The 24,671-nt window shown below is 28.4% G+C and overlaps 1 protein-coding gene across 6 annotated transcripts in view; it reads left to right on the top strand.

The window, feature by feature from the left end:
* The window catches only part of LOC123301833 (optomotor-blind protein-like), a 136,541-nt gene that overhangs the window by 110,631 nt on the left and 1,239 nt on the right, over window positions 1-24,671 (top strand). For 4 of the 6 annotated variants that reach the window (XM_044884745.1, XM_044884748.1, XM_044884746.1 and 1 more), the window contains exons 4-6: window positions 17,769-17,915; window positions 18,723-18,799; window positions 24,374-24,624. In XM_044884745.1, coding sequence (XP_044740680.1) covers window positions 17,769-17,915; window positions 18,723-18,799; window positions 24,374-24,624 — 475 coding nt within the window. The remainder of the gene's footprint in view (window positions 1-17,768; window positions 17,916-18,722; window positions 18,800-24,373; window positions 24,625-24,671) is intronic. The other 2 variants (XM_044884747.1, XM_044884750.1) reach the window with 1 other exon arrangement.

Below are 24,671 nucleotides of genomic sequence, written 5' to 3' on the forward strand. Positions count from 1 at the left end.
CCTATGAGAACTATTCCAGGATATTGTCTATCTTTGTGTCAAATTTCATCCAAATTCGTTCATCCGTTCTGGCGTGATTGAGTAAGAAACATCCATCCAACCAAATTTCACGATTATAATATATATCGGAATAAGAAGTGGCATGTTTCCTGAAAAGAGACAACAGCCAATAATTTCAGTGAGCTACTGTTTTACCGGATTTTTCCGTAGCCTTTAGCCTTATTGAATATTTGTGAGGTGCCCGCTTTAATAAAAAAAAAGTTGTATAAAATATTTATTGTAAAAACACATTATTTTTTCCAAATTAAGTAACACCCGAAATCAATTATTTCACTCCGAATTTTCTACAATCGGAAAAGCATATATATATACTGATATTTATAAAAATGTTTTGAACTTTATATATAATTATGAAGTTTATTTTACATTTAGCGTATGTATAAGAATGCGTGTTAAAGATTAGAATCTATCTTTAAACTTTCTACGTGTATATTCCTACACTATTCCTATACGTGTTCTAATAATATATCTGGATATATCATTTATCATTTAATACACACAAATCTTTTTATTTTTCCAAGAGAGTTTATTTTAATTCCCACTTCTTCTTACAAACCCCATCATTATCAAAGCGTATGGTTTAGTTTTAATTTAGTATTTATTGTTAGTTAATATGAAGGTATTAATTATGTAAATTTATTAAGGAGGTATTTATATATAACTTCGTAATATATCTTTTTATTATTAACTTAAAAATTGCATGTTTGTACCTAACATTTTATAAATTTTCTCTTCTAAAGTTTTTTATTTTGCGCGTTCGACTATATAATAATACACACCTCCTGCTAAGTTTTATGTGATTTCTATACATGATTTTTCTAAAAGAAAAGTGTAAAAGTTTATAAATAGAAAATATGGTTTTCACCTAAAAGGAAATTGTTTTCGGGTTATAAGGTTAAATTGAAAAATTCGAAATTTTGGAATGTTATTTAAAATTTATAATCAATAACATTTATACAGATGACAAAATTTTATTTATTAACTGTCTTATACTTATCATCACAAAAACTTTTGGGAAATCGTCTAAAAAATGTCCTCTTCTTAAATATACACGATTTAAAATATTCTAAAAAAGGTGAAATTTGGTTAAAACGACACATTCTGTAATTTCGTAAAGACGTAAATCGTCTGATTCATATACTCGCATAAAAATTTCATGATACGATCAAAATGTTCTGTTCATACCTTATCATCCTCATTCCTTTATCAAATTCATTAATTAACCCCTAATTTTCAAGCTTATTGTGCTCGCTTGTGATGAAAAATATACTCACGGTCTATAAAAGTACCGCTTATGAAAAAACAGGCTAAAACGAAAATTAAAATAATTAATTATAAGTTTAAATAATAAGTGTATTAGGCAAACATGATAAGAATGAAACAGTTTTTATAGATGTTATCCTAAAACTGAAACAGCTGTTAAGATATTTCAAATTTACTATTTTCTTAAACGTTATTTAAGGGTTACCACGGATAACGGTATTCACGGGAGCGAAATTTCGCACGGGTCAAGCTGGTATCAATTATTTCTTTAAAGCATAATATTGGAAAAGTTCCGAAAAAGAAAACCGTATTTTTAATTATAAAGAAAAATGATAGTTTGTAAAATTTATCACAAAACACAAAAGAAACTAAATAAAGAACCAAAGGAAAATACATGAAAATATATATACATACATAAGTAAATAGTCGTTACACAGGATCTGCAAAAGCTAAGGGAATTTCCTCCTATTAATAGTTAAAAATAAGCTTTACAGTTGATTAGAAATTCAATAAAGGGGGGCTTAATATAATAAATGTATTTAACTTTATGGAAGGAAAGCTATTATCAAAAAACTTTCAAAGATATGATCTGGTTTCGAACACTACTACTTCCTATTCAGAGTCTGACGACATAAGCACTCGACTAATTGACGTACATAATAATTTTTTCTTAAATATGAATAAACTAAAATTTTTTTTTTTAACTGAACGAAAATGGCCAAAATTTTGTACCTGTACATTTGCTTATTTTAAGAAGTAATACCTTACTAAGTAATACCCACATATAACTTTTCTAACAACTCTACCTGACTCTCAATTCTGGGATTTTTATTTTACCTATATATTATTTATACATTTGAGTAATCCTGTTTTTATGATTTAACGAGTGTCATTTTCGATGTACATTAGATAACATGGATACGCAAGAAATTTCGTCATCTACACAAAACCAATAGCTTATTTTCCTGTATGAAGAAATTCGTTAAAAGAAAATTTCTTATTATATATACATAATATATGATTATATAATATAATATGGTATAATTATAATAAACTCTCTAAGATAGATTGATAATATGAAAAAGTTTGAAGAGTTTAACAACAGTTGGCGCGTCATGTTGATCTTCATATAGATATTATATTATACTTCATGCTATGCTAGCTAGCTAGCATAGTATAGCATACGAACGTGGTAGTTATAGTGAGTAGAGTAGGTGTGGTTACGCAAGGCGCCGCTAGAGGTGCCACATCGACGCCAACTGATAGACGGGATTGTATATACTACCACATCTAATATGCTATATACATACATACATACATACGTACTACTTTCTTTAAGGGAGACGACGACGCTTTATCATATCAAATATTATTATTGGGGAATTCAAACAAGGATTTTTTTCAAATATAATTTTCTTTTCGTGAAAAATTTCCTACTCTTTTTAAAGGGGAGTATCGTAAATTGGTCCCTAGTACCTAGAACAAGGTGTCATCGGTGCCCTCATTGAGAACAACCTGTCATCCGAAGGCGATATGTCTCCGGGTAAGAGGTGACATTTTAAGCAGACGAAGCCATAGGATTCCGTCAACGGCAGATGCCACTTGGAAAGCCAACAACATTCTTTACTTAACACCCTGCAGATTTCTGCAGATGCAAATAAAATGTACGGAGGTTTAATCGTCCTTCATACAGGCCCTTCAAGTGAGATCATCAGAGATCCCCATGTTATGAAGGTGGCAATTCAATCGACAGTATCCTTTTCCTGTCCTAGTGCGTTTTAGCCGTCCATAGTCGAATAGCCTAGCTGTGGTTATGCACAGCATGGCCTGTCGCATGCTTTAACTTTCCGAGCAAATCTATCATCTCCAAGAAGTTTATTTTGGAAAGTTTTCACATAGTGAACTTGAAGAACTTAAGTCTCTTTGCAGTAGGTCGATAGTTACCTTTTTAAAATCTTTAATCGTTTCGTATTTTGATTTAATTAAAAAACATTTTTCTACAAACTTTTCTAGAATCAAGACGTGTGAAACTTGAATTACACTATCAATAATAATATTAACAAGACGCTATTAACTGAAAAGCAGACGTTTTACATGTCGACCCCGATATGTCTCGAAATGATCTTCGCATCGCCTTTTTTTACTGTATAAGAGATAGAAGAAGAAAAACGTACGCTTCTTCTTTACACTTTTCTCTTTCTCATATTTTTCATTTTGTTTCTTATGCTCACTTTAACATTCTTATTGAGGCGTCGGTTTTCAATATTCGATAATTGACTCCACACATCGTCATTTCTACACTTTATACAAAAATTTCTACACCCTAATATCAATTCGTTGTTCGCGCACACCCTCGCTCTTACCGTATCAATTTCCCTCCCTTCAGGCACCCCTTACTACTCTTTGTATAACATATAACGGTAGTTAATCATAAAAATGATTATTTTCGTTTTCCCGTTAAGTTTTTCACAATTTTCTTTTTTATTAAATCGTGTATATTTTTCTTTCATATGCTTTTTCCGGTTTATTTTTACAAGCGTCGATTTTATTATTAAGAATGCGTTAAAATGTGGATGTGTTTTTCTGTGATATTTAAATACAGAAAAAAAAACACAATATTTATTGAATGTACAGGAAATGATTGTGAAAGACTAAGATCGATGTTGTATACTTCCGCTTATGAATATATAGATTTTTTTTTGTATTAAGATATCTCTGTTCTTCAAAATATAGATGTCTTTATCTAGTAAATTGGTTCGAATTTTATTGTATTTGTTAAATTTATTACAGAAGAGTACAACAAAATACTTTGGAGAAATTTTGATTTACGTTTCTTAAAATAATTTTGATTAGTACAGTTTAAGGTGACTTGTGTCGGTCTAATAGTTTTTTCAGGAATATAGGTACTGGCCATACAGTCATATTCATTTAATACTGTAAAAATTTCAGCATGATATTTTTTTTCGTTTTTGAGTTATCGTGTCCACAGATGGACGGACGGGTGGACAACCGAAAATGGACTAATTCGGTGATTTTATGAACACTTATACCAAAATTTTGTTCGTAACATCAATATTTTTAAGCGTTACAAACTTGGGACTAAATTTAGTATACCTTGCATATTACATATATGCATGGTATAAAAATAATATTAATGATATATTTCACCGCCGAATTTTTGCTGATTTGAAAATATATTTATGGATTTTGTGAAATTTAGATTAATATTAACTTAATCATTTTCGTGTCAGATATTAAGTAAAATATTTAATTTAAAAAAAGGGAAATTTACTTGTTAAAATGGCAAACATTTAAAAAAAACTGAAAGAAAATAAGAGAAAATTAAATGTATCCTCTTTTTCATTCTATTTACAAAGTCAGTCGTAAAAAGTTTTTCTCGTCAGAATAAATTATTATTTACGAATAGTTCTCTACATAGTTTGAGTTCTAGTTTTTCTGTAGTTTATTTATTTCTACTCATCTTTGTTTGATGAAAAGTGACGAAGACTAGAAAGGTAATAATAATTATGTCTCCCCGAAAAGACGAATATTCTGATGACATTTCAACCATTCCTGTGTTTGTGTACATTTTTCTATTTGTTTTTTGTTATTTTAATTAATATTTATTTAAACCTTTTTTCTTTCAAAAAAAATCTTTCATTTTCTCACATTAATTCTTTGTTTACTTAAAAAAACAACGTAAAATGATGGAAGAGTCGAGTTAGTTTTATATATATTGTTATCAAAATTTACAAAGAAAAAAATTGCTTTTATTGCTTTTAAATACGCGAAATAAAAAAAGGTTAATAAACTTTGGAAATAGATAAATAGTACCTATTTGAAAAAAAAAAACCGTCTGTATTTGATAAATTTTAATACAAAAAAATGGCTTTATTATTAAGTGCTAATAGAGTAGTTTAAAAGGTGTTTCAGGAAAATTAAATGATTGTAGAAAATTTTTCAATCTTGATCCAAAGGTTCTTTTAAAAGCTACAAAAATCAATATTTCTTGCTTTGTATATAACATGCATTGTTTTTAAGAAACGGTATTATAAGCTTAAAATATTAAATATGCAATCAATATATATTGTCAATCGAAGTTTGCCAAAATGATCAATAAATATTGACAATTACTTATAACTAGCATTGTTGGTTTTGAAAATCGATTCAATAACTTATACAAACCGTAGGCGTTCAATTGTTAGTATAGAAATATTTTTTGTTCTTTAAGGAGATAAGCAAGGATTGAATAATACTAGGGATTTAAATAAAACTTTATAAATACAATTTTGAATAACAAAGTTTCCAAAAATCACAAAAAATTCATAGGTTAGCGGGCTATTACTATTTTATCGCTCAAAGTTGGCTGAAAAAATGATGAATCATATAGGTTATCCTTTTCAAATGGAAATTTCTATATCAAAAAATCTGGAGAGTATGATAAAATATTTAGATAATTTTGTAGTTTATAATAATACCATAAAAATATAAGGTTGCCGATGATATAAAAATAAAATTTTAATTTAATTATGAGTTCATCGAAAATCCATCATTGGATGAACAGAGACGACAATAGTTAGAGTATTGACGATTGAAGAGCGATATCTATTTTATCTAATTTATAAACACACAATATATTATATATTTTTGTAGTTGCGTGGTATTGTAAAGTCAAAAATAACTCATTACTTGACTACAAAGCATGCATTTGGTTGACATGTATGTACCGCGCAATAAACCAAAACTTTTTTTACAATACTGTAGGTTTACAATCACCCTAAAATTTTTCATATTTCATATTATGAAACCATCAAAACTTTGCACACTCGATCAATGATATTATCAATAGTTCAATACTGACAAAAATAGCAAGGCCGTTTAAAACCTTTTAGCATCAAATAGCACGAGTAATATTACAGTAGTTGAATAGTTCTATCCGCCAGAAGTATTGTAGGTATCACCAACCAGTATGGGTCAGATGCCCATACTGCATGGGCTCGTCCGCCATAACTTTTTCCAATGCTACTATTCCGTCAATGGTCAAATCAGTTTGACATCCACACCGAGACTGACATAGTGATATCCACAAAAAATTTATTTCCATTTTTACTTAAGAATATTATTCCGTTTCACACAAAAGGTATACGTTAACATAGTACTTCCTTAGTTATTGACCGTTCTTCTAAAACATTCTGTACTCCCAACACAATGATGCATGAAAATAGCACATTATATAATTCACAGTGTTGTCGATAAGATATACCTATATTAATTCCCATAATATTTTTATATGAGAAAAAAAAAACGCATTAAGAAATTACCCATCAATAAACTTTTAAAAATAAAAATATAAAAACTATTCGGTAAATTATTTTCCAAAGAAAAAAACATCAATCATCAATCAATCGACGGGTAATAAAAATCTATAACCTTGTTAATCGAGCTTCTGTTTCAGTGAGTCATTTTTTTTTTTTTATAATAAAATAAAAAGAATTAACATACATTTGTTAATTCATCTAAAAATCATAAAAAAGTAATTCTATATAAAATAACAAAACCAATTAACACCTAAATTTTAACAAATAAAAATCGAACACAGTTAGCTTGGACACACTATGAAAAGAAGAGGCCCTCCAAAAAAATATCTTCCACAAAAATAATCGTAAAATGTATAAGATAATAGAATAAAAAGCACTTCATTTATAATTATTGAAAATATGTGTGTGGTAATAGTGATTTCTAATTTACCGACAAAAAACAAAACAATAATATTAGTATAGAAGTTTTCTTATCTTTTTCAAAGTAATTTTTCGAGTTTTATTATATTACTCTTCAATAAAAACTTAAAAACAACACACAAAAAAGAACAGTAAGTTCTAAGCTATCTATAAAAATATACAATCATTCAAATCGAATAGTCAATAGAATTATTTAAATTTAATTGTCTTTTAAGTTGATTGCATACAGTAAAACCTTTTATAATATCCACAAAAAGTAGTATCAACACCCCAGTATATATTACCTTTAACTACCTTAATTATTCCGACCTTTCAACTTTTTTATCTGCGAAAATTCGAAAAGCTACTTGTTTGTCGTAAAAAATGCTTTTTGCATTTCTTTTCTAATTAACTTTCTGCTGGAATAAAAAAAATGGATATTTATCAAGTTGAAATCTATATGCCGGTGAACTTTTCGAAATCTTTACGAGACTTCTAAAAGAGTACACTTCACTTACACTTAAGTTTCGCAGGCAGAAGTAAAAGTAAAAGAGGGTATGTCGATGGAAATCGCGACTTTACTTTAGAGAAAATCGAACTGTAAATTTTTATATAGCCTGAGGATTTACCCAATGATTTCTTTTTAGGTTTCTGTATTAAGGAATTTCTATCGGAGTGTAAGAGGGCGAAATAGCTTAGTAATAGAAAAATTATACTTGTCTAAATAGTAGTTGTATTAGTGAAATAAATTTGTCAACGCTACAAAGAATACTTTCATAGATTGCCCATCGATGCGTACAATATAGGAAGCAGTATACGATCACGGTACACAGGTAAATTGAGCAACGTTGCCGTTTGTAAAGTTCCCTTCTAGATTAGACTAACTATTCGTCAAAAAATAATCTTTGTTGATTGTTTTTCGTAAACTAAACGTTCCTTCTTATTTTCTTCTTATCTTATTTTGATTCAAAGAGTCCCTAATTTTTTCTTTACATATATATCCATTTTTCTTTGTTGCTATTTTACGTCGTGTAGTAACCTACCTGTTTGCACAATTTCAGGCAAAACTACTTTTAGTCTCTTTTCGTTAGAAATACCTTCATTTTTATTTTTAACAACGGTTAAGCAGCTTAGTAATAGACTATTGTATAACCTTCCGGCTAGCTTGATATTTATAAAATTAATAAATTAAAACAAATTAATAATGAATTATTTCTGTAAACTAGCGGTGTCTTTGATTGACTCAATAGAAAAACTTATTTTAAAATACCTCTCTAATTCCTTTGTGATTCATTGAATAAAAATAAAGATAAAATTGAACGATAAAAATAAAAATGAAAAGTAGTTTAACTGTAAAACAATTATGTTTTAGAATCACAGTTTTTGGTTACGTTCTCTCTTATCAATGTAATAATAAACCACTTCTATAAACAGTAGCTAAAAACAACTATTATTATTATTATTATTATTATTATTATAAAGGTAAAAATAAAGGTATGTGTACCTTCCGATAGATAAATGATAAGTATTTCAGTTGATGACCGACCGAAGAACTTAAAACTATAAAGAGACTTGGTCGGTCGGTGAATGAATGTATAAGAAGTAGAAGTGAATCAACAGCGGTAAATAACTAATAAATACTAGTTTTTTTTTATATACTTTTATACTATTAGTTAATGTAAAACTTATGTTCAATGTCTTTTTACTTGTCGCCTCTTACACCGCTGTAACTATTGCCACCCACATTTTTTTATAATATTTCTATTTGTTTTAGTATAAGTCTTTTTTATATCAAATATTGGATAGGGGAGACTGTTGTTCCTTGATGAAAATATAATTTGCAGCAGTGATTGCTTAGTTTCTTAGAATTACCTTTCTCAATTTATTGACTATGTTTACTGATAAATATTTTTTCATTTCATTTTTCAATTTTAAACAATTGAGAAAGCAAAATATGAAAAGAACGATCGATATATGATCGTGAATAACTCAATAGTTTTTCTCTTTGTTAAAGAACTCAAAACCATGCAATACAAGTGGAAATTAAAACACATTTGACTCATGGTTTATTAAAGGAACCTTAAAAGCTATTAAAGGACACTTAGAGAAGAAATATCTATAGCAAAACTTGTAGAATTTTCAGTGTTTCAATTATATAGGAGAAGGAGGAAGCTCTTCTGAAGGAGAGCTCCATCCATGGTTGGGGTGATCCAAGATAAATTAGGCTGTGATTCTTAGTATATTATAATTTCGTACCATACATCACATATTAACAAACTATAAATAGGGACTTAATTACTGTGTAGTATTTCATTTCCAAAAAAGTGTATAGTGAGTGGGAATAATAGGTAGGAATAACTGGAAATTGAGATCTTGGTGAGACCTTGATGAAATTTTCTTTGGTATTCTGCAAGACGTTTATTTATTTTCAATTTATGTTTTGTGTTCACTTTCTTCCCAAATCACTTTCTATCTAAATCACTGTTAATATTTATTGGAGTATGATATTTTATGCAATACATAATTCAATTTGAAGTGTAGAATGAGGAGAAAGCAAAGTATGAAAAAACTTACTGGTCTAGTATCTTAGATTAATAAAACATGTCCTGTAACAATGATCAATGGCATTACTGGATACCTACGTAGTGAAAACGATGGCGTAAACAGAACCTTTTAGGGTTGTCATTGATCTAATAATATCCTTCCTTTGCTAAGAGTAAAATGTTACATTTTGCAGAGAACTCATTCAGGTAAAATAGTTGAGGATGATCACCGGTACACTAAGAACTGATCTACAGTACACTATGATCTTGTACGATTTAATATTTAAATTCTCAACAAAAAAAAGTATGTTTAACTAAAAAAAAAAAACTTTTAAGTGAATATTATTGAAAACCAAGGTCCAACAGTTTCTCATACTACCGAAGACCATTTTGTATAGATTTTTGTTTTTTGTTGAAATGTTAGTTTTATGTTTGAAATATTATTACAAGTTATATATTTTATGTGTTACCTATGTGTTTGTAGGGCCAATGATTTGAGGAATTTTTTATACAAAACAATTCAATTTGAATTCATTCTCATTTGAATTGAATTGAAATTTGAATTCTTTCTAGCTTGTTATGTGTCATTCAAAATGTTTTAATTTTGACATTATTTTGTAATCGAAATAAAAAAACTATAAAAATATAGTTTCTCCCAATAAAGTTACATTTTTTTATTAAATGTTTTTTTTTTGACCTGCCGTTGGTTATGTTAAAAGTAAATCATTGAAATTCGCAACAAAAAAATGATAGGAAGTTTCTAACTCTCTAAAGGGTTCGAAAAGGACGTGTATTTGTTTTATATGCCAACGGCTTTAATCACAAAAGGAGCAGACAATGAAACATCTTTGAAATTCGAAACACTAAAAAAAAAACAATTTAAAATTACATTAAATTGACACACGAGTCACGGTTTAAACCTCATTTTCTTTACCGATCGGTTTATAGTGCTTAATCAATGCGGGTGAGATTCAAAGCCATACTTAAAGCTAATAATTTAATTCATCAACGAAAAATTGCCAAAATATTTACTATAAAATAATAATCAATAGATTATAATTATAAACCAATAATTATTGAATTTATTTACAAATTTTTGAAAAATTGACAATAAAATTTACACATTAAAGTTAAAAATGATTTTGCCTGAAGATCAAAACAAACGACTTTCATAAAAATTAATATAAAAATTAATATATTATTAATAAAATAATATAAAATTTTGTCGATATTTTATTTATTTATTTATTAAATAATAATAAATATTAAAATAGATAATTAATAATTCAAAAAGTGATTGTAAATATTGATAATATATACGAGTAAAACATTATAGCCACGTATGGAATTTTAATATTTTTTTTGTATTATTCAACACAAAATAAGACATGGACGGGTCCTTTTTGCACAAGATGTTAAGGTAACAAGTCAAGCAAGCAAAAAAGCACCTCTATATATAAGACATGTGTTCTGAACCCTAAATATGGACTATAGAAATGTTTTCCAAGAAATTTCCTGAAATCGAGCTGGAAAATTCGCTTATCTTATGGTATTGGATGGTATCTGAGAAATGCAACTGATTCTTATTGAAATTGGAGACAAAAATTTTGTTTCGATTTTTTGTAATCTTCTTACGGTAGTACCACCGCCAAGGCAAGTTAAGACTTGTGGTTGAAATTATTTATACCTTATTTTCAACTTTGATGATGACTTTTGTTTTAAGTTCATGAATGAAGACGAAAAATAACAACACAATTTTTCGATATCTGCCTTGATTTTCGAAATATTGAAAACTAAATAATTAAACATAATATTCAATTTTCGATATTTTGAAAATTACTCCAGATATAGAAAAATTGTATTCTTACTTTTGAAGTCATGTATTTATTTAAATAATCGGGCAACCCCCATAACTCCCGCGCTCTTACATCCTTAATTCCTTTTGAAAAAATAGAAAAAATCACAAACCCCTTTTTGCTTGGGAATTTGTTAAAAATATATATAAATTTTGACCCAGACAATGCAATAATCGAATTAGTTTGACAAATGATGGTATACATATATTTGCTATGGAATCACTCGAAATCCATTTTGTTTGAGACTTTTATAACTATCGACACAATTCTTATTGCTTGTGCATAGGACTTTTTTAACGCTATACTCTTTTTTGAATGCGGAGGTAAAAAGGACGTAGGTATATTATTCTTATAGTTAATGCGACGTATAAATTATTGAATGTTATTATTTTAGAGTTAATAATAATAAAATAATACATTTAAAAATACGTACCTCAAAAGCGGTACTGAAAATGGTTACAAAAGGCAAACAAACATTATATTAGTCTTATATTATGTATGTACGTGTTATCCGTAGTTCAAATCGCACACCTCTTTTATTAATCAATAACACTATCTTTATCTAACTAAATAAATTATATTAATTTATTGTATATATAAAAATCATTTAATGTTTTTTTTTTGTCATGTAAGGTCTGTGTGATGTAAGTTGTTGCTTACTTCATCAACAAACTGTATGTATTCTACTGAATATTCATATAATAGCACAGTTCATGCCTAAGATACTCGTTAGGCATTTGAACTCATTTTTTGGACGTTTTAGAAATAATTTCGGCTCAAAAGTAACGCAAATCTATCTCATTTGATCGTGAGACAAAAATGTTTTTAAAAAAATGTGGAAACTAGTTGTTTGTTTAGAAATAAGTTCTGCTCTGAAAATATGATAATTTTGACATAATTAATACAAAAATTGGGTTCGTTTGACAATTTGCCCTGTATTTTCTCCTGAAATCATACGATGCCAATATTTTGAAGCTTTTGTGTGCAGTATCTGAAAAACTACTAATTCAGTCGTCATACGAACTATTTTTTTGTTTGTTTGTAGCCCTTCTTACTCTACAAATTCCAAAAATAAGGACAACATATTTTTTAAGTTGCTGGTCTTTTTTTTGTAAGACGAAGCGTTAAGTTTTGGAAAGCAGATAAAATATCGAATAAAAATCAATCAAAAAACATTATACAGATCTATTTTAATTTTCAAGATTTGTTAAGATTTTCCTGATTTCCATATTTCGATTTTCCTGATTTCCATATTCCAAAGAACGTGACTGACTTGTAACAAGCACATTCTTCGCTCTAAACATTAATGGAGCCACAAATGAATCAAAGGCTAAACAACCTGAAGTAATTCTCAATTAGTATAAATTGTTTTAAAAATCCAAATATACTTTGTTTGATAAAAACAGTCCCTTACATCACTACTAATTTATTTTGTTTAAGCAAGTGTCTTATTTGCAAACAAAAAATAATGTGTGACAAACAAGGTAGCCCAAACGGAATACAATATATTGAATCCAATAATGTCACGTCTGCGATAATTTTTCAAGCCATATTACAAAATCCATTAAAAGCAATGTTAATTTATACGATTTTAAAAAAGGTATTATTGATTAATACTAGGTAATTTTTTTAAGTGAATTTAACAAAAAAGCCACCACATCTTTAAACATCGTGTGTGTCCTATTTACAAATTAAATAAATGCCGACAAGCGACTTTTGAAAAACAACTACATTAATACGTATATAAACATACACAAAATCATACGTTTTTTTTTCTTAACTAAATGTCATTTTTGCAAATGAGGTTATGTATATTTTACAATAAAAAACCCTTAACTAGTATATACTCATTTCATTTTAGTGCATGTGAATAAAAAGAGATAAGTATAGCATATAGATATTTAAAAGAATATTTGTGTTTTTTTTAACCAAACTGATTTAACCAAAAACAAAATATGAATAAAAAAATCGAATTTCTGTATCGTTAAGTGATAGAATAAATGTTTGTATAAATATATACATACTTAATACTCCAGGTATTGTATATAGGTAATCTACAGAGTCTACCAGGCAGAATAGGCATGTTAATTCTCACTGCACGAGCAGAAAAGAGAAGTTTGTTTTTGAAACTATTCAAAAGTACGCAAAATATGATCGATTAAAATTCCAAATTAAACAAAGAGGAAGATATAGGTTAGTGGCGTCATTGTCCGATATTATCATAGAGTTACATATAAAATACATATAAAAATTTGTTTTGCAAAATAAAGATGGGCAACAATCTTTGAATGCTTATAACTTCTTCGTTTTTTAATCAATTTTAATTTCACTTTCAAATTTTGTCATGATATCAAGTCTAGTTTTACATTTTTATGAACAATATGGCAAATTCGACATCAAGCAACTACCGTATTGTCAATACAATGAGGAGGGAAAGTAGCAAGCGATGGTTAATAATTTTAAAATTTTTGAAATTGATATATTAACCTATTACAATAAGTATCGTCGTGAAAAAGACGCTAGATTTTCTTAGTTTTCTTCCTGGCGTTGCATTAAGATTTACCACCGTCTTGAATTTCAACCATAGGCTCAACTATCCTCGGAAAATATTGGTTTGATGTAAAAAATGACGGCAGTCACTTTTAAATAAAACTTTTTAACAAACTATAAAAATAAAAAATAAAATAAGGAAACAGATTTTCAGATTACCACGAAAATTATTTAGTCATCGGAGTAGAAATAAGCTGTATTACAAGAGTTGTAATACGTAAAATTTTTTTAGACTCCAAGGGTCAACTATGCTCTCTACAAATGTGAAAAAACAACACTGCTTTCTCTCTCTCTCTCAAAAAAAAAAAAAAATTATGTAATCTCAGTACGTCAATTTTTAAGCCAAAACCAATTTGAATAAAAGCAATTGAATTCTTCCTGATATGAGGTTTTATTAAATGTAACCTGAAACACCCAGTATAGGTTTTACTCGCGATTTTAGGTTATGTGTGTCGGTTTTTTGTTTTCTGTGTACAGCTTTTATTTGTTTGCTGCTGTGAATTATTATTGGTTGAATTTAAATGTTTGTTTTAAATTGAAATGGTTTTTTTTTCTAAACATTCAACAGAATTTTAATTCATCCGTTCATTTAGAATTCATTCCACATGCTTTTTTAATGGAGTTAGAAAATTTATATTCCTGCTTTGGAACTCGATTTGTTTTAACCTCATTTCATTTTTGTCAATATTTGAATTGTATTACTATACTTGAATTTGTAATTAGTAGATCCTCGTTTTTTCCAAGGTAAATCAGATTGATTTTACCTGTTTATGACAACATGAGATGTTGTTAGTTAAATAATTTTAATGTTAAGCTCTGCCAACCTGATATTTGAAAAGTTCAGAACGAATTTTAGGGAATGAAACCGTTTCGCTAAGTTCAAACGAACATGTAAGCAAGCCAAGTGTGTACATTGATGAAATAGTGCTGGTTAATCCATCTTTCTTCAGCAATAAAATCAGAGATTCATTTGAAATTCAGTCTGAAGTATTCTGAACAAATGTCATCAACTATATTGAATAACTTTTCAATGTTTAACGTCAAATAGAAATATAAACAATCCATTCTATAAAATAGGAAAAACAAAAAATTGATCTAGAGAATTAAAATCATATGAATACATTTGTATAATCTACATGTAATAACAGTGCATTTCATCGGCTTCTATATACATCAGAATTAACAAACAACATAACTATAAATGTTCATATAGTAGAGTAAAATAAAAAATAATCTGTTTTACCATATACCTACTACTCTTGTTAGAGAAGGATATAAAACCAGATTTGCACCTCCACAAACGACAACTAAAACAAAAACAACAACATTTTATAAACTATACACTGTATAAAACAAAACAAAAAAAAACTGAAAAACAAACAAATGAATATTTGTACTATATAGACAGATAGACTGTGCACTATTAGGTCTAGGGTCAGGTGTAGTATTTGACATTCATTTCAGAATAACAACTTTTTTATAAAACTAAGATTATTTACTGGGGATTTTTGCTTCGAGGATCTTGGGAAATATGGAATTGGGTTGATGACTGATATCGAATTTGTCACGTAACCTATCTATAAAATTGTAGACTTGATTCAATAACAAAATTCGAAAGTTTAATTAAAATTGATTAAAAACGAAGAAGTTATAAGCATTCAAAGATTGTTGTCCGTCTGTTTCTTGCAAAACAGATTTTGTAAACACATGTAAACTTTATGGCTATACTCAGCAATGATGTCCCTTTTAAAGTATCTTCCTCTTTTAAACCTTCATATTGTGCGTACTGCTAAAGATTTTCAAAAGCCAACTTTACTTTTCTATACGGGCAGTGAGAATTCACCTGAAACTATCAAAAAAAATTTAGTCATAATTCCCATTGTTTGGTAAGACGAAAATTGATGAATATTTGTTCAGGTGGACATTCAAGAAAAAAGATAATTGAATAATAAGTTGTCCGGTAGCTAAAAAATTGCCACTTTTCAGATATCGTACGACGACTATCTCGTTCTTTTCAATTATCTTATTTTCACAATAAATATACAGAAACTTCGAGAGATTGTCATGCTATTAAAATTTTCCAGGCCTTCTAAAAGAGGAGCATAAGTACTTTGGAAACTTTCGAATAGGACTAAGTTTTTAATCACGCACTCGACCATATCATTTTCACTTTTAAACCTTTCGGAAATAATTATCATATTTCACTTCTGGTCCCAGATCTATTTAATACGTTGTTATGTATAAAATGTTTTACTAGTGAACTGAAGCTGGTAGTTACTACTAATTAACGGTAGATAACACCACAAACGTTATCTGAATAAACGAATGTGTATCCATTTGCAAAAATATTGTCACTTGTTTTTGTAGCTTTTATTTATTTTACCATGTTTTTTTTTTTTTTTTTTTTTTTTGTATTTTGTCTTTGTCGCGTTTTAACTTTTTAAACTGTTTGGGAATAGCTTTACTTATTATTTATTCTGTGTAATTTGTACGATTATTTTATATCTCTGTACAATACTATAATAATTTTTAGGAGAGATTTTTATTTCCAAAGCTTTGAATGCTTTTTAACGAAAACTCATTACATACGTTTATTAAAAATAGCAATAACAAATAATGTTGTTGCTTTGAATTAAAATCTAGTCATATTACGGATTTTTTTCTGCTATTCTCATCAGTTTCCTGGCTTTCCGGAACTAGTGAAACGGTCATAGAAAATTATAAAGCCCTTTGAAAATGTAGATGATAAAATGGAAGCTGGACTAAAGCTTCAAAGAATTACGAATGCCACTTGTTTCGATGCCTAAGCAACCTCTAAATTCTTGTTATCACACAAACTTGATGGAACATGAGCTCCCATTGCACACGATAAGAATTGGCAATACTGGTTGGCAATACCCACAATACTTCTGATAGCCCTATTCAATACTGTAATACTACTTATACTTACATCGATACTATAGTATCCGTCTCTATACCATACCAGCATTGTACCAAACGCCATAAATTTCTACCCGTATATTATAGTAATATGGTAACAGTTAAAGGTTTCGTTTAATCAGAAATTGGAAGAATGTCAGTAGACAGATTAAAATTTCCTTGAAATTTGTATATTCAGAAACATTTACGAAATTCAAAGTGACGATCAGCTATCAGGTATTCCGAGGGAGCGTTCTATTCAACGTTCGCTATCCTGCTGTTTTTTTTTGAAAACGTTTCTAAATGATTAGTTTAACCAACTCAGTTTGAATATCTCAAAAAAGCAGTATTAAAACTACGATAATTTTAATGCGTTTCCGCCCTTCATTTCTAAATAAGAACTTTCATAGTGGAAATCTATATTTTTTTCTATGACCATTCATGGGCAAAAAGAAGTGTAAAAGTGTGTTTCAAAAGCTTAGTAGTTTTTCATAGAAAAACTGCTGAACTGACATTGACAAAAGGAAAGAAAATATTTTGTGTCGTTGAAACAAACAAAGCATATTTGCGGTACAGAAAGCTTTTCAGAAGTGTATCAATTTCGAAGTGCTCGCCGAATTAGTACATATAATAACTTCTTTTTTTAAGTCTTTATTTGCGATTATTAACCTATTTTTTTTTCACTGAAATTATTCTTATAAAAAAATTTTCAATCATAAAAATGAGAAAACAAGGATTAAATTTTGGTAAAAATGTCGAATAAAAAATTTTTTTGTTTTAAATTACATAAATTTCCATAATTTTTAATTAAATCAATAATGAAAATGACATTTAAATAATCAAATTTATATTTGTTACAGACGATACTAAATTCAATGCACAAATATCAACCAAGGTTTCATTTGGTACGAGCAAACGATATTCTAAAACTGCCATATTCAACATTTCGAACATATGTGTTTAAAGAAACGGAATTTATTGCTGTTACCGCTTATCAAAATGAGAAGGTAAGTTTTTAAATAATAATGAATTTTAATTTGGTACTTAAAACTATATACTTGTATATATGTATATAGCCGTAATCTCTTAAATTAAAATAATACAAAAAAAATTAATGTTCTGAGAGTTTATTTCTCAGAGAGTAATCAATGTTTCAACTTTCACAAACGCATTGGGTGTTCCTCCATATGAAGTTTCATGATTAATAAGTTTATTTTGAAAGCATTATAATTAAATTCTCATAAATATAGATTTTTTATTTAAATTATTTTTCAATTTCTTGCTCCAATATTTTAAAGTTGTCCAAACATCGTATCAATTTGAATAGAGCAATTAATTGTACCATGTACCCAAAATATTACCTACTCTCTGTAGTTGAACACAACTGTTTTCTTGCCAATAATCTTTGGAAAATTTTCCCATGGATAAGTACCAATATACGTTCTTTAAAATATCTCAAAAGAAAATTAATTACTTAATCCATGCTTGGTAAATTTTGGGACAAATTGGAGGACAAATTGAAATCAACTTTACGCCAAATGCTTTGAAACATCGGCAAACTCCTTAAAACAATTTTAAAACAAAACTTCAAAATTTTAATTGATTTGAATTCGTTTAGTTTATCAATATTTTGCAGGAAAATTTCAAGACTATTGTCAAAAATACCCACTCTAAATTGTAATAAAAACTGTATCAATTTTATACCATAAAAAATGCTAGCACAAAATTAAAAAACAAAAATTCCTAGTCAAATTCGGCAATAATTTGATTACTTTTCATAAAAGTTAATTTTTTTTTTTCTTTTATTTTTTCAGATTACCCAATTAAAAATTGATAATAATCCATTTGCAAAAGGATTTCGTGATACTGGCGCTGGTAAACGGGAGAAAAAGTAAGTATTTAAGCTGCACTATATAAACCAAAAATTTTTACCACATTTCTATTTTCAACCACAATAAATATGTAAATTTTGCTTAAAAGGAAAAATGTTAACCGAAATTGATTTACATAATTGAAAATGGTTGTAAAATGGAAATGATTTACAAATTTCTTTTTTTGTAAAACAAATGAGAAACAAATGTCCTTTTTTACGACAATTTAAATAGGGTACTTTGTCTTTACCATTTATTTAGCAATATGTCTTGTGTTTCTATGTGTTTCTATTGTACTTTTTATTCGTCCTCCATTCGTCCTCTGTGAAATTGAACAAATATTCAAATTGGAAGATACTTTTGTTGCGAAAAAAATTGTCTGTAAAATTTTAGCCACCAAAATCCAAATATTGTCATTAAACTGTGTAAACAAACTGTCAAATATTCAAAGTTCAAGATGAGATTATAGTGATATCAATTTTCAACGGAAAATTGTATATGAATCAGTATCTTTTGATACATTTAACAACGGTGGGAAAATAAAGTTATTTTAGAACTTACAGCAAAAAATTAATGAAGTTTACAGTGCAGTCATAAAACTCATCATATTATGGAGATAAAACATCGTAAAGTAAGGGCTTTAATTTGTAGACGTTTTCTCTTAAAATGCGAACGAGCAGGTTGGAGGAAAATTCCCGAAAATCAACGAAAAATCTAGACATAATTACAAAAGAGAAACTAATTAAAACTAAAACAACGAGCATCAAAAAAGCAGATTATTTTGTCCTTACAGATTGGTCTAAAAATCGGGAAAAGAAGTTAAACTCAAAATATAGCTCCGATAATAGGCTTAAATTTTCAATGGTATAATTATTTCATAGGTCAGCGTTGTTTTTTTTTTAAAGAAAACCATCTTGATTGTCGCATAGACTGCTGGACATCATGAGTGCTTTTCTCAATAGAAAAATCAATCAACAGAAGATTGTCAAAACTTTGTGAATTAAGAAAACTTTCAAGCAGGAAAATAGGGTCTACTTAAATGAAAATATACCTACTTTTTCTATATATATATATATGTTATTCTTGTATACACTTCGAAAATAAATATAAAATTCACAACTATAGTATTAGATGACATCCCACAGGAACAACTTGCAATTTATTTAACCTTAAAATGTTTAACCCCTCTGTATCCTTAATTTGATACTATTAGAATAGGGAATTAAATGTTGGCTTGGGTTTTGTGATCTATAATATTAGTATATTATATAGTATACCCTTTTATAGCACCCTACTCAATAAAAATACAATATAAACTACAGTAAAACATCATTAAATTTCAATTAGAAGAAACCTTGTTAGTGTCTTTATAATAAATATTCCATTGAAAGTAAAAAAAAATCAAACTAGGAAAAGTGTATTAAAAAAAGAAAGCGTGAATAAACGAGTGTCATCTTTTGTCTATCATTTTATAGAAAGATTTTTGTATTTTGTCTCTTTTTCTCTTTGGAACTCAAAAATATATGTTATTTACCAGGAGAAGCGAAAATTTGATAGTGATCCGCGAGGAAACAAATTGCAAAAATACATTTTCTATTTTTCAGTTTTCAGTTTCATTCAGTTCTTCAGATACAAAATTCATTCAGATAAAAGGCCTAAAAAAAGATAGTTTTTTAAAGATACTGGCAATAGCTCGCCCGCTTCTCTGTACGATCTCACTAATCTCCCGATGCATAACACTCGAAATATATGCTACTTTCTATTATGAAACCAAATGCTTTTGTGTTATTCTGATGTATGAGGTATATTCAGTAGTTTTCAAAATCGCCCAGCGAAGTTAGCGGGTAACTGCTAGCACGTGATGTTATACAGCCTATAGCTTTCCTTAATAAATGGGCTATCCAACACTGTTTCAATTCAAACTAGTAGTTCCTGAGATTAACGTGTTCAACCAACGTTTACAAATGGCCAAATTATATTAAGGGCTATAAAACAAATTTTTCGATAGTTTTTCCACGTGTCCAGTTGGAAATTATCCCACATGCAAGCAATAGTCAGCATCCTCCTCACCAAAGGCAAAGCACCCAATGTCTTCAAGCAACAATTGATTTCCCCAAGTGTAAATTATTTGCAATTCTAAGCATCTTATCCAAAATCAGTTCCACTGTAATTGCATACATTACAGGAATCGAATCCTTTGTATTTTATTATTGTGTGGTTGAATATAAATTATCGCCTGAGACTCTGAGTAAATTTAATGTATCCTTTTAATATTAAGGATCATAATAACATCATCACAACTTAACCATATACTTACTCCTGACTAACAAACTGATAATAAACTGTGATGTATCTTTTTATTCCTGTTGCATTTTATAAACTATTATCATTTTCACCAAACCACCCTTCTGAATCCTAGCTTGTCTACTCACACTTTTACTAGTGCAACGTTTCGGGATAGAGTGTACATTTAAATACAATATTGTTATGGAATTATTCAATTAGTTCAAATTATTCATGAGATAGCTTATATAATATATGTTTTATTTATCCTTGGGATGAACAGGATCGTATATTTAAAATGGTAAAAATACCATAAGGATAAACACGGTTTTTTTTTTAAATGTTGGTATATTCAAAGGGGGTAAGATATTATATATAATTCAGATTTTCCATGTAAGACAAATTATTTTTCTTTCGTTTTTATACTCTGTATAAATATATAAAATACATATAAGGTATACTAATTTTAGTCCCAAGTTTGTAACGCTTAAAAGTATTGATAAGATGAAAAAAATTTTGGTATAGGTGTTAATACAATCACTTAATTAGTCCCTTTTCGTTTGTCGGTCCGTTCGTCACTACTATCACTCAAAAACGAAACGATTCCAAGCTCAATTTTTGTATTGTGCTCAAGACGTAAAAAGTGAGTTTGAGTTCATAAATGAACAACATAGGTTAATTTTGTTTTGGGTTCGCCGGACCCATCTACTAAGCCGTTAGTGATAGAACAAAGTTTAAATGTAAAAAATGTTTACCCGTGAGTGCAAAAATTAGGTTAGAACAATATGAAGGGGGAAATAGAAAATTTTTTGAGATTCCGTTAAGGCGGCTAGAATGTCACCATTTGACATAAATGATTTTGTTTTTTTTTTTTTTTTAAAGTTATCTAATTTTTAAAACAATGCAAGGTCTAACATTTCACACTCTGTCTATAAAGGGTATTTGTACAATTAAGTGAAGCAATTGTTAATTTTCACTTGTTGCTTCTGAAATAAATATAAATTTATCTTATCAAAACAATTTTTATAGCAAAATGGCTCATTCCGTATATGGTTTAATAATCAGTAGACAAAATAGACTAATGTCTAAGAGTATATCCGTCGATAATAAAGAAAAGAAATTTTCATGCAAGATTATTCACATAGAAATTGTTGGTATTAATCAATTTACTGAGCGGTTCTTTCGATCTCTTCAGTTTTTTTTCGGACACTATATGTTGTAAAAACGATTTCAAAACCAGATTTTAGAGTTCTTGTGTCCTGATTATCTGAATTAAATGGTATTCATCCAAATTGATGAGCATATTTCCGGTGATAATTTTCAATTAAGGGAAAATCCTTATTTCTCTTTTGTATGACTGCATTTATGATTCTCAAACTATATAAGTTAACCACCAAATAATTAACACCATACACAAAGGCTTTCAATAAAAACCACTTAAATACTGCCCTTAAGGTGTATATTAATAGTAACAATATGAATTCGTTATATAGAAAATAACGAACCCTTTTTCTTGGTGATTTTTTTTTTAACCCTTAACAATCTCCACAAATCATATTTATATTAAAAATGTTACATAACATTAGCAAAGCAAAAAAAAAAATATATTATTTTAATCACATGCTGTGATCAATTTCTATAGCTTCATATTTTGCCACTTTATAACAACGAAAAAAAATACAAAATTGTGTACCTATATCATTAAAATGTTTCCGACAATAATAATTACAAAACGAAATACCCGTTGAAAAACTTGGAATACCTTCTGAATGGGAATTTAATTGAGTCTCGTTTCTTCCTCAGTAAAGACTGAATATATGGCATTTTAATTAAATTGAGAAAAAAGTTAATGAAGCTATAATTTTCAAATTTTCAAAAGGTTTCTACCGCTTGATATGTTATTGTCTTACGATCTAATTTCACTTGTACATCGAACATTGGACATTTAAATTTATTATAGTACATGTTAATCGATAAAAATATTACATACACAAGAGTGCGTTAAAATGTGTAAGCATAAGCAACTTTATTTTGTGGTGTACACCGTTTTTGGTGGTGGAAAGAAAAAGCTGTTAATAAAAATATAACACTGTTCTATTTAATGAAAGCTTTCATCGTATTTCTAATGTTTAATTAAATTTAAAATATCGATTTCTGGAGTGTTAAAAATACTAGACGAAAATTTGGAGATAATACGTTATTGGAAGGAAATTATCGTATTTGTTAATGTAATATGGAAGAAAAGAAATGTAAAGTAAGGCCTGCCAAATTTTGAACATCGTCACTGAACTTTTGTCGTTAGTAAATTGTATTGAAACACGAGATATTTCTTTACTCTTCACAAAATTACAGAACTGCGATCTTATGAATTAAACTATGTTCTCGTTTTATGAAATGATTTCAAGAACATCGTATTCAAAACATCGTAGCTAGATACTTAGTTTAAATTTACCAAAAAATATCGAAATAATTTTTAAATCTTGTTTTCTTTAGAGTTTCTGGTAAATCCTTCTCATTCCATAAAATAATTAACTATTTCTGGACATTTCTATATTACTACACTATTTTAAAAAAATTCGTAGTGCAGGTGCTGCGTTAGCTAAGCTAATTGGCACAGAGATTGTAAAAATTCTAAATTTTCCTTAAAATCGAATATTATTGCATTTTTAGTTTTTCAAGAGAGCGTCAAAACTAACGAAACAAGGTCAGCACTGCGCTGCGACCTTGGCGTATTATAAGAGCAAAATTATAAAATTTTCCAAAATATTTATGGAAGTATCGCGATTTAGTTGATGTTTAAAAAACTATGCTGATGAGTTTTTATACCAATTTTTTTTCATGTTTAACATTAAAAAAAGATTATAATCATAGTATAATAATTTTATTTATTTTTTTTTGAAAAGACATGATAAATATACTTGAAGTGCCATTTTGACAGTTTTATTGCAATATTCAAAAGTTACTTATATTTTAATGTTTTTCTATGCGATCAACACAGCAGGAAGTCCAATCTAAATCTTGTTTTAGTCAACTCATATTGTTATATTCTTGCATTTTCAAATCGAATATATTGTTTTAAAAATTAGTTACACAAATACATTTTTTAATATTTTGTCTTGATTAAAATCTAACATCTAGTCGGTGTTTGTCACAGAAAACATCCCAAAAATGTAGTAGAAATCGTATTTCATATTTTTATGAAGGTCGCTAAACATGGTCCTTTATTGTTTCTGAACAATTTCATTCCACGATATTAGATATAAGATTTATTGTTAATACTAGAAATTTAATGAAAAAATTTCAATCCGTTGTTACAGGCAAGCGATGTTAGCTCAACGCCATGATTCAGATAAGCATCATCCGGTTGTAGCAGCACGAATGACTGCAGATAGTAGCAGTGCAATTGTCAGTAGTGCAAGTAATGCCAGTCGTCAACAGAATCATAGTAATCGAGATGTAGATGATGATGATCGACTGTTAGACGTGGTGGGTCCACCAGAGAGTCCACTTCATCTGGGTCATGGATTATCGAGTGTAGCAAGTCTTCGACATGGTCATAGTGGTAAGTTTTTCAAAATTTATTAAAATTTTTTTAGTCCAGATTTGTAT

Source organism: Chrysoperla carnea, chromosome 5, assembly GCF_905475395.1.
Source record: "Chrysoperla carnea chromosome 5, inChrCarn1.1, whole genome shotgun sequence".
NCBI lineage: Eukaryota > Metazoa > Arthropoda > Insecta > Neuroptera > Chrysopidae > Chrysoperla > Chrysoperla carnea.